Genomic DNA, 13807 nt, shown 5'->3' with positions numbered 1-13807 from the left:
AGCTTTCAAATGTGCTTCTCCTTCTTCAAGCTCACAGAGGCCTTCTTAAGGTCCGACTTCGTAGCTTTCAGCTCACGAACCTCATCGAAACTTTGGGACCTTCATCATCTCAACTGCTTCAATACCAGTTCAACAACTTATCCAACTCATCTGGTAAAAGGAACAAAATACGAAGAGAAAGGTACAAAGCAAAAGGAAGCGATTATTAAGTGAAGGCAAAAGCAATACATTTAACCATCCAAGTTCAAACTCCAAAAGACCTTAGTTCATGAATCTCAAGAAAATCATCTCCCTGAACAATGACAAAATAAAGTTGGTGGTTCAACTCAAAAGCCTTGGATTGATTAAAAGAAGATTACAAAAGTTTCCAATAGGCATTCCTTAGGATATCTACTCATCGCGACCATCTCCTCGGCCAACAAACTAGAAGAATTTTTCTCAAATTTAAAATTATATTCAGCCCACGGACTTCACGACGCAGTTTTGGAGCTTCAGACACATCAACCAAATCAACATGGTTCAACAACCTCAACAACTCCATTGACATGAAAAAATAAAAAGAATGAAAGTCAAAACGGGTCAACTAAGAACAACATCAACAAAAATGTTATCAAAAGAAAACTATACCACAAAAAGAAACACAGAAAAAGAAGACCGTCAATATAATTCTTCCACCTCATAAACTCGACTCCAGCAGATTCAACAACAGTTTCGACTTCAACAACTGTTCAAATACAAATTCATTCTTAGAAGCCAAAGCCACTATGCCAGAGTTTAGACACGTTATATGCTTCTTGAAATTCTTATTTTGGACCTATTTTCACTTCTCCACCAATAGCAAAAGCAGAGGCAGTAAAAGTCTTCCATCTTTCAACTACGCAAAGAATTCATTAGTAGCATCTTTGCATACATCCCAACAACCTTACAAAGCTCATGTCCTATTAAGCGTCGCCAAGGGTTACTCCCGACAAAGAAAATAAAAAAAGAGAAACACACGCTCCCTCATTCAGAAAATATGAATGTATCTTTCAATTCTTTTTTAACACTTTTATGCTTCACTGTACAAAAAAACAAAATCTCTCATGTAAAAATCTATAATTAAACGATTTAAAAATCTTTTTTATACTAAAGAGAGGACTGAATGTTGGACCAGACCCACCAATAAAATTTAGTCCACTTAGAGGCTCAAATAGGACTATAAATACACTAGTAAATATATCGGAAATGAAACTCAAAATATTACACTTTAACACAGGCCAATGGAATGAGTAGTTGATCAAAAATTTCTTTATTTCAAACAATTGCATGAAGGAAAAAAAAGAAGAGAATTTGCACGTTGATCTTAACAGTGGGAATTTACTACATTTAGCGTGAGCGGGACAATAAATGACGTGAATCTAGGTATTCTCTGAATGTTCAAAAAATTAGAAACACGATGCTTGGTAAGGTGCTTGGTTTTCAAAATAAGTCGCCAAGGACTCATCTCTTGTTTTAACATTGTACTGAGCTACTTGTCTAGTTTTTAGAATATTTTTTTTACTAGCCAGCCGGTTCTTATTGTCGGGGGACTTCTATATTATAAAATGTTTTAATCTCGGCTAATTTGGGCACCCTCATGCCCAATTTTTCTCGTTCATCCTTCAGACTCTAACTTATTTCACATTGGTCGTTTTTTTTTTGACATATTTCGTGTTTGTTTTATCGTTAGCATCGGTCTAATTTAAAATCTGAAAGCTACAAGTATATTTTTTGGCAGGAATTATTAGTAAAGAAATGCTATAAGTAAAAGTCATTGGCCCAACCACGTTGAAATTTTAGAACTTCAGCACACAATTCTTTTCTTGTCGTTGAACTTTTAGAACCCCCGCTGTAAAGAATTATACTCGCTATACATACAGATCATATTATTCTCCAAAACCCATGATGGATTCGAAAAACAAATAAAATGGTGTTTCACTAAATTATACTCACTAACATGAGGAGTGATCATATTAAGAATATGTCGTGAACTCAGGACACACACAGTACCTTCTCAGAGTGGTATTGAAAATCTTGTATATAACAAAGAATAATATGTATTTCATTTATGCAAGTTTGTCTTTGTTGCAATTTTGCAGAGAACATCTATTACAATGACTCCCTAAAATTATTTGGTACATCCTACTTGTATATTTACCTCTCTTTTCTCTTTTCCTATTCTTTTGTACCTGGACTAGAATCTATGCTGTTATACAAAGGAATAATTACAACAGGTCATGAATGTGATTTCTACAAGGTAAATTAAAAAAAAAGGATTTTGAGTTGTTAGACAGTAAATGCTCTACTACAGTGTTGCTAGTTACATGTTCATGGCTCTGGATGATACCTCTGATTCACTTTCCTGTTGATCTCCATCTGCTGTCCCATCATTTTCCTGCTATAAGAACAAAACATAGATGTAAATAGACAACACTGAAATACTGCGAATTGCCTACATTCCTCTTCTCAGGAACATTATTTCCTAACCCCCGCTTTTACAAGGAAAATCACAAGAAAACTAGTTTTTGCTCAGACATAAGCATATTTTTTGAGAATAAGGAGTTTCAGAAATGAAATGTAATCAATTTATACCGTTTGTGGTAACTTGGTCTCTGCAAGGTATTTCTCCAGTGCACCATCTCCCCGAAGTAACTTTCCTCCCTGGCCAACTGAACTTACAGACCCCACCGACTCCTCATCAATGACAACAGCATCTACTCTATCATTGCCAGTCTTGACATCTGGAATCTACAATACAAGCCTAAATTCTGTCAGGTAGAAGTCTAAATGAGCTATTGACTGGGAATACAAGTGAAGACTGAATATCAGAAGAAGATTTTATATTTATCATTACATTATTATAGAATACCTACTAAAGAGAAAATTAAAGTTTTTTGTCTTTGTGGAGTGTCTAGCAATCTACAACTAACTAATTTGTTTATTTAGGCTGAGTATAATAGGCCTAAGTGTACACTTGACCAAGTCCATAAGGTTTATTTAACTAGTGTTTGAGGTTTGAACTGAATATATTGATAACCAATAATTTCTTTGAGTTGGGGGTTGCAATTGGATTGCAATTCATACATCTCTCATTCAAAATTTCTTGAGCTAATAAATTTTCAGCGTCAAATAACCTAATCTATGTTTTAACTGTTTGTATAGCATAATTTATACTTCTAACTTTTTCCCCTACATCAGAGTGGTATCGTAGATTTTGCATCAGTTTTTAACTGTTGGCATAACTTGGTTAGTTGGTATTGCATGAAAAATACAAATGATGAAGGTAACTACTGATAAAACAATGTGACTGTTCACAGCTGTAGCTCACCATTCACCAACTGTTCACTGGGGAAAGGCGAAGGAGATGAAGATAACAGAATGGAGAATTTTATTTACTCAAAAATACTACAAGGTTTCCTGATTTGTTAGAAGGAAATTAAACAAAGTGGGAGAAAAGATGTTGGCTGCTACATTAATTCAAAGTTCTTCAGAGTTCACTCAGTGGCGAAGATATCCTTGGCTAGTGTTTTTTTTTGGATTAATCAATCCAAATGCTCTTTCGTGATTTCTTGTTATAAAAAGTGTCATAAACAGCTATACTTGCAACAACAAAGTATTGATGCCATCGTTTTAAGATAAATACTTGATTGCATACCTCATACATAGCATCAGTTAAAATACTTTCAAGTAGGGCTCTTAGACCCCTAGCACCTGTATTCTTAACCATTGCTTTTTTAGCAATCAGTCCAAGTGCCTTCTGTGTATAATGTAGCTTTACCTGGCGGTGGACATAGGGGTTCTCATGATCAGAACTGAACTTTAAGACATGAAAATTCGTACAAGGTAAAATCATATATATATTTGTATATATCTTACATTGTTCATGCTGAATAACTTTTTGTACTGCTTACCAAGAGCATTCTTTGGTTCTGTAAGGACCTGATATATATAAACAAGTTGTGCAGCCAAAATTGATTAGTTAGAGAGTGAAATGAACTTAAAAACTGAATATATCAAAACCCTTTTACCAGAGACTAAAGCAAATGAAAGAATGCACCAACTCAGATGAACTGAATCTTCAAGATTTGACTTGGAACTAAAAGCAGGTGTAACGCGAAACATTCCTATTCTAAAATAGTTATCTTTTAAACTCAAACTAAAACAAATACTTATCATCGACAGGCAGACAGTAATCACTTCCAGCAAAATCATAAGGCCAACAATTCAAACTATTCTCTTAAGATGTATCTAATCATTTCTCACAAAAATAGGCTTTCTTTCTATGACTAGTGATCTTAGGTATAGTTCAAATATCCTACCAACAATATTCTTGAATTCAAGCCAAGCATCCCCTGTTCCTCTGTTGGCCTGGGCCAATGTGACCAAATTTATTGAGGATTTCCATGTCAGCTCATACTACTATACCAGTTGATAATTCCAAATGGTTAAGTTTACATAACTTTATAAATTATTTTTCTGAGAATTAATCTGGCTTGGATTGGAGTTACCTAGAGAACATGAAGCAATAAAAAAAATTAATTTAAATCATAAACCGGTTATCTGTTTTAAACCCATAATTCAACCCATGATGGAGAGTGTGAGTAAGCCGGTTCAACTCAAAGCATGTCTTACGCTAAATATTTCCATTCTAAAATATTTATCCTTTAAACTCGAACTCAGATGGATACTCATCATCAACATGCAGACAGTAATCAATTCCCGCAAAATCAAAAAGCCGACAATTCAGACTATTCTCTTTAAATGTATCTGATCATTTCTCACAAATATAGGCCTTTCATTCTCTGACTAGTGATTTTAGGTGTATATTCAGAAATCCTATCAACAATATTCTTGAAATCAAGCCAAGCAATCTCCTGTTCGTATGACTTGGCTAATGCTAGAAAATTTAATGAGGATTTTATGTCAGCTCACACTACTACACCAGTTTATAATTCCAATTGGTTTAGTTTATGCACCTTTTTTAAATTAATTATTCTAAGAATTAATCTTGATTGGATTGGAATAATTACTTGAGGGATATGAAGCAATAAAAAATCAATTTTAGATCATAACCAATTATCTGTTTCACTTCATTGATCACATTCTACTAATTTTAATAAAGTGGCCATTAATTTAATTTTAAAGCCAACTTAATTCTGGAAATATTAGAAATCAGATTTAAAAAAGAACATGTTAGTACTGAGTGGTAAACCGTTAAAAAGCCAAGCCCATAGTCCATTATCCATAATTTGGATTATCTACTCTGTTCTCTCGTGATGATATTAAGATCAGTGTAGTCAAAACATGCATCAAATAACTATAGATTGTTTATGCATGGGTAATTGGGTATCCTACTAGTGGTGCCCTAAAACCTTATTCTCTATAAAGTATAAAGTACTAGATCATACTACCATCTCTAGACAAAACCCTGTTCTGGGAATCTATTCTTCCTCGTGTAAATCTGTTACAGACATGAAAAAATTCCTAGAATGGACTAATTTTCAAGAGAATTGCATTTACAACAATTTTACCTGAACGAGTTGGTCTTCAGTTAAAGCTGACAAACTAACCAAAATTGGGAAGCGCCCAATAAATTCTGGTATAAGGCCGTAAGCAATAAGATCACTACTTTCAACCTGTAAATGAAAATTTATAGAAATAAAATTTATTAAACCCTGCAAAATAGTTTGCCATGTGTGATAGCTAAAAATGTATAATTGCTATTAGGTGGAAAAGGATACGAGAAACTAATAATTTAACTTCCATGACTTAGCAATAAATTATAGTTGACCTCTACTTAATGTGTGTTTGCGTGCTTGCATAACAAGTACAATACACTTTATACTCAATTTCTATCTTTTTTTGGTATGATCAATTACAAACACACACGATATATCAAGAATATATATTTGATATCTTGATTCATACAAAATTGCAGAAGAATAATGTGAATGTCATAAGGAGAAAATAAAACATAATAGCCAGCTGTACTTTTTATGTTATAACCAGGAAAAGGAGGTACATTATCTCACGAATGACTTCTGAATAAAGAAATCATATGCAAGAACCATAGCATTTCGTAATTCGTTGGTAAATCCGCTTTGATTCTATCAACCAAAAATGTGGGACCATTTACTATGGTTAAAGCTATATCGTTTGAAGTCCAGACGCGGCATGATACTCTTCTACTTTTAAGTACGTACAGCTGACATGCACAGATATATGTAATGAAATCAAGGTATTATTTTTACAAGGTGAAACGAGGATAATGAATAGGAAGAGTTAATGGTATATAGATCATTCACTTATACAATAAATTAAGCAATAATCTAATGTTAAAAAAAACTAGTATACTATTAGCTGTTAAAAGTTTGAACACAGTGTCTGAAAATTATTGTGATTCTTATTCCTGATTCTTACAGTTTCCAACAAGGATGACGTAACAGCAGCATTGGCCATCATACTTGCTCTCATGTTTGCACGAACAGGTGCACCAAAACCAATGGATGAATCCTGCCGTCTGGTAAAATATTGCAAATTAGTACATTAAACTTTCTACACAGCATATAGTATCTAGAAAGACAACTAAATGATTTGCTGCTAATTAAACAACATTACAACAATGCTATTAAAAAATGCAATCTACCTCTCGGAAATTGTTTTCTCCAAGTCGATGAAAGCGCCACCACAAATGAAAAGAATATCCTTTGTATCTATCTGCAAATGATTTCAACAAAACAAAGCCCTGGATGATTACATTTGTCTTGGTTTCAATTTAATGCAACACACATTTTTATGTTCATGCCTGAATATTGTCGCCTCGAGGATGCTTCCTTGCTCCTTTCTCAGGAACGTTTACTATCTACAATATTAAATCAAAACAAATGTATTATCTATTATCCAGTAAATAAAAAATTGGTGTTCAAAGCTATAAAAACATGAAACTGGTTGGCAAATTTAAAAAAGTCCCCTGAAGCTGATAATGACCTCAGTTAGCTTAAACCTCCATCAATTCAATTATAGACACCCATACAGTACTACAGACTTGACATTTTCAATTTTCCTGTGATATAATTGATATTACGGGGTCATGGCGACAAAACCACCTTGTCTCGAACATTGAGTTATAGCTCTTCATTAATTATTTACTGAAAGAGACACATATAGGGAAGTATGATTATCATCGGTCACCATCAACATTTAGGCTACTAATTTTATTCATTTCTGTGTAATCCACAGTCAACTCATTTCTCCTCTTTCATGCTTCTTTTTCTTTTCTTTCATTATCACCTTCAACCACCTCAGTGATCTCAACCTTTGCATACCCCTTTCTATTTATTTTCAATTACTATTTACCAGGTCAATTAGCAGTTTGTGGCTACATTGATTCATGTGTAAACTCGGCTGACTACTATGTCTGATGTAAAAAGAAAATTGATTCACATGCAATTATGCAGTAAATCCATAATGAATCACATCAAATCATAAGCGATTGCAAATATAATGCTTTTGATAACTATGCCAGCAACATGCATTACATACAACTGGCATATGCTACTATTTCCACAAGAAACTGGACAGAAAACCTTCTAATTTTTTACAAGTATACATCAACAACAAACATAACTACTTTAAAAAAATATTATATCTCATGAAAAACTCACAGTTCCTTCCAACATTTTTAGCAGAGCCTGCTGGACACCCTCTCCTGAAACATCTCTGCTTATGTTTAAGCTCTCGGCCTACGCAGACAGATGTTTAGAGATTAAAGATCGTCATATCAACAAACTTGGTAGAGAGAAAGCTAAAGCACCTTTTTCGTTATCTTATCAACTTCATCAATGTAGACCATCCCTTGTTGAGCAGCTTGTACATTGAACTCAGCTACCTGTATTTCAAATTTTACAGTCAGAATATTAGAGATCGTAGACATATAAAGAACAGAATCATTAAATAATTCTCAAATTTATATATATCCTGGTTGGACTTCCCCATTCCTATTAAAAAATCATTCTCAAATTTCACAAAGAAAAATGCAGTAAAAGAAGATGGCATAAAAAATATAAAAGGACAAAGTGGACATATTACATACCGTTAGTAGTTTATACAATATGGATTCAACATCCTCACCAACATAACCAGCCTACAAAAAAAAAAAAAGAAAATGGTTAGACAGTAAAAAATAGATAAATTGAGTAAATAAATTAGCTAAAGAATGATATCCTGTTGTAGGAGGAATATTTGATCGGCATATGGAGCCTAGACCACTATAATATGAAAGGTCTTATGTTCTATCCTTGGCAACAAGTAAATAACATATTAATAACTTCTTGTTGAAACATTGAGGTTCCAATACATGAACTACATATAAACAGTGGCGGAGCTGGAAACTGATCCAAGGGTACTCCAAAGCGTGTATTAGGGAAAAAATTGTTGTTCGGAAAGAATGACATATTCCCTCCATCCAGCGTATTCATTACTTAAAAATAACATTCACAAATAGCTCCAATCTGGGTTCAAGCCAAAACTATATTAATGCCTTTTTTTCAACCAAAAACCAACTTGGACAACTGAACTTACTGTAGATTGTATATAAATATACTATATATCTGAAAGGTCAGGGTAAGCCATGGGTGCCCCTCGGTACTACATGGCTCCGCCACTGCATATAGACCTCCATCTGACATGAAGATAATTAACTAGAAGCTCACTCAGTCCTTAATTGTGTGCATACTAATGTTCGTGTGGTATTGTTTTTGCAAGAGAACTATATGTCATAATCATGTATGTTCATTAAAATACAATAAAAAAGTTTACCGATTAATAACGCGAGAAACATGGGCCATATATTTGGTTGGACAGATGGGAGTCAACATGGGCCAAAAATGGCACCATTCCATAGGGAATCCCACTGGTCCACAAGCATAGACCGGCCTGGTTCCAACAAAATTAGTCACTAACTGGGTAAATGTCTATATATATAGACCATGCCACCCCATGCTGGTCCAATTCAGTCATGTCTTTCAGTTACCAACTTTTAAAGCCAATGCGGAGAGCTTGAGTATTCCCTATAACCTTTCAATTCTTTCCTGTCTTTATTTCTTTTATTTGTTTGTATGAGCGGTAACGTCCGCATAAGGCTCTGTGAGAAGGGGGGGGGGAATGGCCTTGTTTTGGGCCAGGTATTTAAGTTCGCTTTGTTAGCTAATTATTGTCTCTTTGGTAACTGAATCTAAGTTTCGGAGATTTAATTTATAAGTTCTAAATTATGATTTATCTAGCATGTTTCTTAAATTATAATATAATCTTCTCACTCCTACCAAATTTCACTTATTCAGCATGTCTCATGCCATTTGCCACTATGCTTGGTTCTTCAGAGCTAAGTAGGTATTGCTAATCTTGGTATATAAAATCCCTTTGTCACCGGCAGATGACCCCTTAAAAAGTGAGGTAGGTTTTCACATCAACCTAATTTGACCACTTGCCATAACATTAAAAAAGATAAGATAGCTCCCGAGTTTTTAATAGGTAGGAAAGCAGATGAAGAAAAAAAATAATGTAATTTGCATTCATATTCATGCTCTCGAGTTTTCAAGGAAGAAAGCGGGTGAAAAGGAGTGAAAGTTTTGCATGCTTTCCTCTCAAAACTTTAACTCCAAAACGGAATAGGAAATAAAGTGGAGGTAAATTAAAAAATACTTGATATTCCTAACATATCCTTACTAACTAAATTCTTAGATTTTAAATATAAGTGTGAACTTGTAATTTGAAAGTCAACTGCATGTTTTCCTTCCAATTCGGAGAACATTAATGAAAGTTTCACTATAATTTTTTTTAAACTTGGGAGAAAATGAGTGACATTTATTGCAATCCACGTCACTTACTTCCTCTTACATTACATTCATTTGCTTAGCAGGGCTTTATTTTTAAGCATGTTAGAATAGCCATTATCAACAAGCAAGAAGAATAATAAACACCATATTACAACGAATGATATAAAAATGAATACATAATGCTAAAGTAAATGCAAAACCATATATTACAGCGAATGATATAAAAATGTATACATAATGCTAGAGTAAATACAATAATAATAAAAAATGGCATAGCAACGTATGGAAATACTAACAGTGATATTGCAACTAAACTTTTTTGTTTCTTGAAAATTATTTGGATGATCTAATTTGAACAAAAATTCATCTCAGTCTTCATAACACAGGGACGGAGTATATACAATCGTGATATCTGTATCTCACCATGAATATGTTACATATATATCATATATGTCAACATTTATATAATTCTACTTTGATAAAATTTCATAAGTATGGACATCATACTAATAAGAGCGGAGTACAGAGATTAAGAGGAATAGGCCAACGTGTGTGAATATGCTTGGATATCGTTTATGAACTTTCGTAAAGTTAAATAAACAGGTAAGAGATGCAATATAATATACAAGCAATATTCACCAGACTATATATTTAATCATTGAAGAAATTAAAATCTAGTAAGAAATAGAAGATACCTAAATATCAATAAGGCTTAGTGCAAAAGCATGATTCTTCTAATTTACTAGGAAAAAAAATGGCAATATAATGGCAACTGCCTAACCTGTGTCAAAGTGGTTGCATCCGCAATGACAAAGGGTACATTCACGAAGCGGGCTAGGGTCTTCGCAAGTAATGTCTTCCCTGTTTTTAAAAAATTCAAAGTCAAAAAAACAATCCGACTCAGACTGTTAATTGTTACGGCTTCCAAGTATACAATAAAATGCTTTACGATCATCTGCAAATGCGTAAATTTCAGAACACTATAAAATGAAAGGTTTTAAGCATGTTCAATTTGGTGCATACCAGAGCCAGTTGGGCCCATCAAGAGTACATTGCTCTTTTCTAATTCTACATTATCGTCATTATCTCTTGCCTCTGATACGCCTGATTCTGCTCCTGATCTAATAATATCGTGCAGAAGTTCAGCTCAAGAAAAAGGTACAACAAGGTCAATGATGCATAGCTAAATGGGGAAAAAACTGAGCATTAATAATTGTAATTACTAGTAATTGCAAATAGCACAGCAACACGGATTTAATATAGGACAGACTGGACACTAAATGACTAACCTCTTCTTTAAGGAGGCATGATATATCCTCTTGTAATGATTATACACGGCAACAGATAGCACCTGCAGCACAAGTGAGGAGCAGAAAGGATATGAGATTGGAAGAGCATAGAAGACAAAATTTGACAGTCATCCGTGTAAGTGCCCATGTAGACATAGTAGATACCCTTAGAACATAGAATTAGGGAACACAGTGTCAGTGCAAACTGTGTAATGGAATTTGACAAAAATACAATAAGCTTGATAGTGGTACGATATATAAAATAAGAACATTTGGGAAGATTACTAACTAGTAGCAAACTTTCAACCCCATGGATGTTCTTATATTTTACTACATTATTAAAAGAAGTTGAAGCTTAAAATGAAAGGCCACTGCACGGAGATCTTCATTCATATAAATGAAACGTGTAAGCTCCTACACTTACACTCGCAACAAAATCATGTAAATGGAGTGATCAAGATTAACTTTATATATAAAATCATTTTGACAGAGAAGTCAAACCTTGTAGGTACTTTCATTATATCCAAGTCATTTATATCATGTCAATATGATAAAAATGTAGCAATAAGTAGCCTTGGATCAAAAATCTAACCTTTTTGGCGCCATCTTGCCCAATAACGAACTTATCAAGTCCTTTACATATCTCCTTGGGAGTTGGTAACTTCCTTCCCAAATTAGACCCACCCCACCCATTCTTTTCCCTATTACCACCACCACCACCACCACCACCACCTCCCCCTCCAGCAGCACGAACCACATTAACACCAGGCGCAAAAGGAGGACCCGGAGGCGTGTGGACTGCCAACCCACTTCCATTGCCGTTTCCATTAGGCGACAGTGGACTAGGCGGAGGCCAATCCTCAGGAGGCTCACCGCCCCTTAAAGTCTGCCAAAAGGAAGCCTTAATCCTATTTCCGTAATCTTCAGTAGCAGTCATTCTCTTATTAAAATTCTTCGCAATCTTATGATTAACATCATCATGATTACGAGTATCAACCCTAGCAATCTCGACAAAAGTCCCTTGTAAAGGAGCCATCTTATAGGGTCGAAAATAATAAGCAGTCTTACAACTAGGGCACACATTTACAGCCTGATAACCTCCACTCTTCCCTCCAGGTGCCGAAACACCCCCACTATTATTACCAGCATTAGCATTAACATCATTAGCATTAGTATTAGTATTAGAAATTGTATTATTAGCATCCGAAGACGGAGGAGGAATCAAATGGGAACGATTCGAAAACAAAAGATCAAGGTGCTTAGAACAGCGAGGACAATTAGCCTCAGCCCTAATTTTACGAGTGTGATAGAAATCATCGGAATTACTTCCGCCACCGTGATCCCATTTGTAGCGTTGTTGAACTCCGATGAGAGATTGTCTGAGGCGAACACAAGAACCGAGGTGCAAAACGAAAGCGCGAGTTTGAGTTTGTGGGCGAGAAAAGGAAAACAAGGAAGCTTTGAATGCTAATAATCTGAAATTATTTAATCTACAAGACATTATTGTTTGTGTATCAAGAGGGATAGAAATGAGATTGGATCTGTGGAAATGATAAGTGGGTTACTTGTTGAGTTGTTGGTTGTGTGTAATGTAAGTATAGATGAATGAATAAATTTAATTTAATATATAAAGGGGGAGGAGAGGGGTTGAATTGGGAGAGAAAGTGGGGGAGAATGGATAAGTGGGGAGTGTTTTCAGGATGATCGAAACCGAAGAAGAAGCAGAGAACAAACAAATTTAATTATACCATGTAAAAATTGTAAATGTAATCATTAATTATTCAATTTACTGCAATTAAATTATTCAATTACTGAGTTGGTTCCAGGAAGAATGTTCTCATTTTGCTTGTCACGTTGTTCTGTTTTCACCGCATCTTCGCCTTCGTGTGTCCCTTTTCTCTCTCTCTCTCTGCCTACTTCTCATTCTACTTTTATAATTTGGTTGCTTGTCTAAAATGTACTCCAACTATAATATCGTCGGAGGCCGGAATATGCTTCTTTCATCCATTCAACCAACATAAGATTCAAGCAGGGACGAGGGCCCAACAATTGTATTTTATTCATGTATAAACTATATCCCTATATTAGTTCCCGACCGATTATCAGTTATATTATAATTATTTTTTTAAAATTATTTTGAAATAACTTAATTTGAATTATATATATTAATATAAAAAATTTTAATACATAATAGTAAGAGTGGGATAAAATTATAAACACAAAAACTCAAAAAATAATATTACCCAAACTACAAATATTGATTATCAACTTTTTATTAAATATTAAAATATAATAATGAATATGGTGTAAATAAAATTTATTTTAAATAAGATAAAATTAGTGAAGAAAATAAAACTATTAAAAACTACTCCCTCTGTCCCTCCCATTTGTTTACACTTTCCTTTTTTGGATGTCCCATCCAATTGTTTACATTTCAAAACTTTTCAAAAATAGTAAGGTTTTTATAATTTTTAAAATAACTACATCCACTACTTCTCTCCACTATACCCACTTTATACATATAATATTAATCGGTCCCACTACTTTACTCACTTTTTTAACTTTCCTCCACAATTTTTTTATTTTTCTTAAACTCCGCGCCCCACCCAAATGTAAACATTTGGGAGGGACGGAGGGAGTATTAATTTAAGAACATAAAAATTAGGA

At 34.2% G+C, this 13807-nt stretch overlaps 1 protein-coding gene across 2 annotated transcripts; it reads right to left on the bottom strand.

Annotated features, from left to right (window-relative positions):
• Positions 1-2038: 2038 nt before the first annotated feature.
• LOC141712999 (CLP protease regulatory subunit CLPX3, mitochondrial-like) lies at positions 2039-12875 on the bottom strand. 2 transcript variants are annotated; one of them, XM_074516178.1, is made up of 15 exons: positions 11733-12875; positions 11141-11202; positions 10875-10972; positions 10633-10712; positions 8111-8161; positions 7832-7906; positions 7683-7760; positions 6824-6880; positions 6665-6735; positions 6439-6538; positions 5550-5654; positions 3895-3957; positions 3674-3796; positions 2611-2766; positions 2039-2416 (listed from the first exon to the last, which is right to left on the bottom strand). In XM_074516178.1, the coding sequence occupies exons 1-15, from the start codon at positions 12639-12641 to the stop codon at positions 2339-2341; spliced, it is 2106 nt and encodes a 701-aa protein (XP_074372279.1). In that variant the 5' UTR covers positions 12642-12875; the 3' UTR covers positions 2039-2338. The 2 variants fall into 2 exon arrangements, with proteins under 2 accessions (XP_074372279.1, XP_074372281.1); XM_074516180.1 differs by having other exon boundaries at positions 2039-2413; positions 11733-12874.
• Between the last annotated feature and the right edge of the window lie 932 nt (positions 12876-13807).

This window comes from Apium graveolens, chromosome 3 (genome assembly GCF_009905375.1).
Source record: "Apium graveolens cultivar Ventura chromosome 3, ASM990537v1, whole genome shotgun sequence".
Classification (NCBI taxonomy): domain Eukaryota; kingdom Viridiplantae; phylum Streptophyta; class Magnoliopsida; order Apiales; family Apiaceae; genus Apium; species Apium graveolens.
Note: the sequence above shows the minus strand (reverse complement) of the source record. Positions and strands in the feature narration are given on the sequence as shown.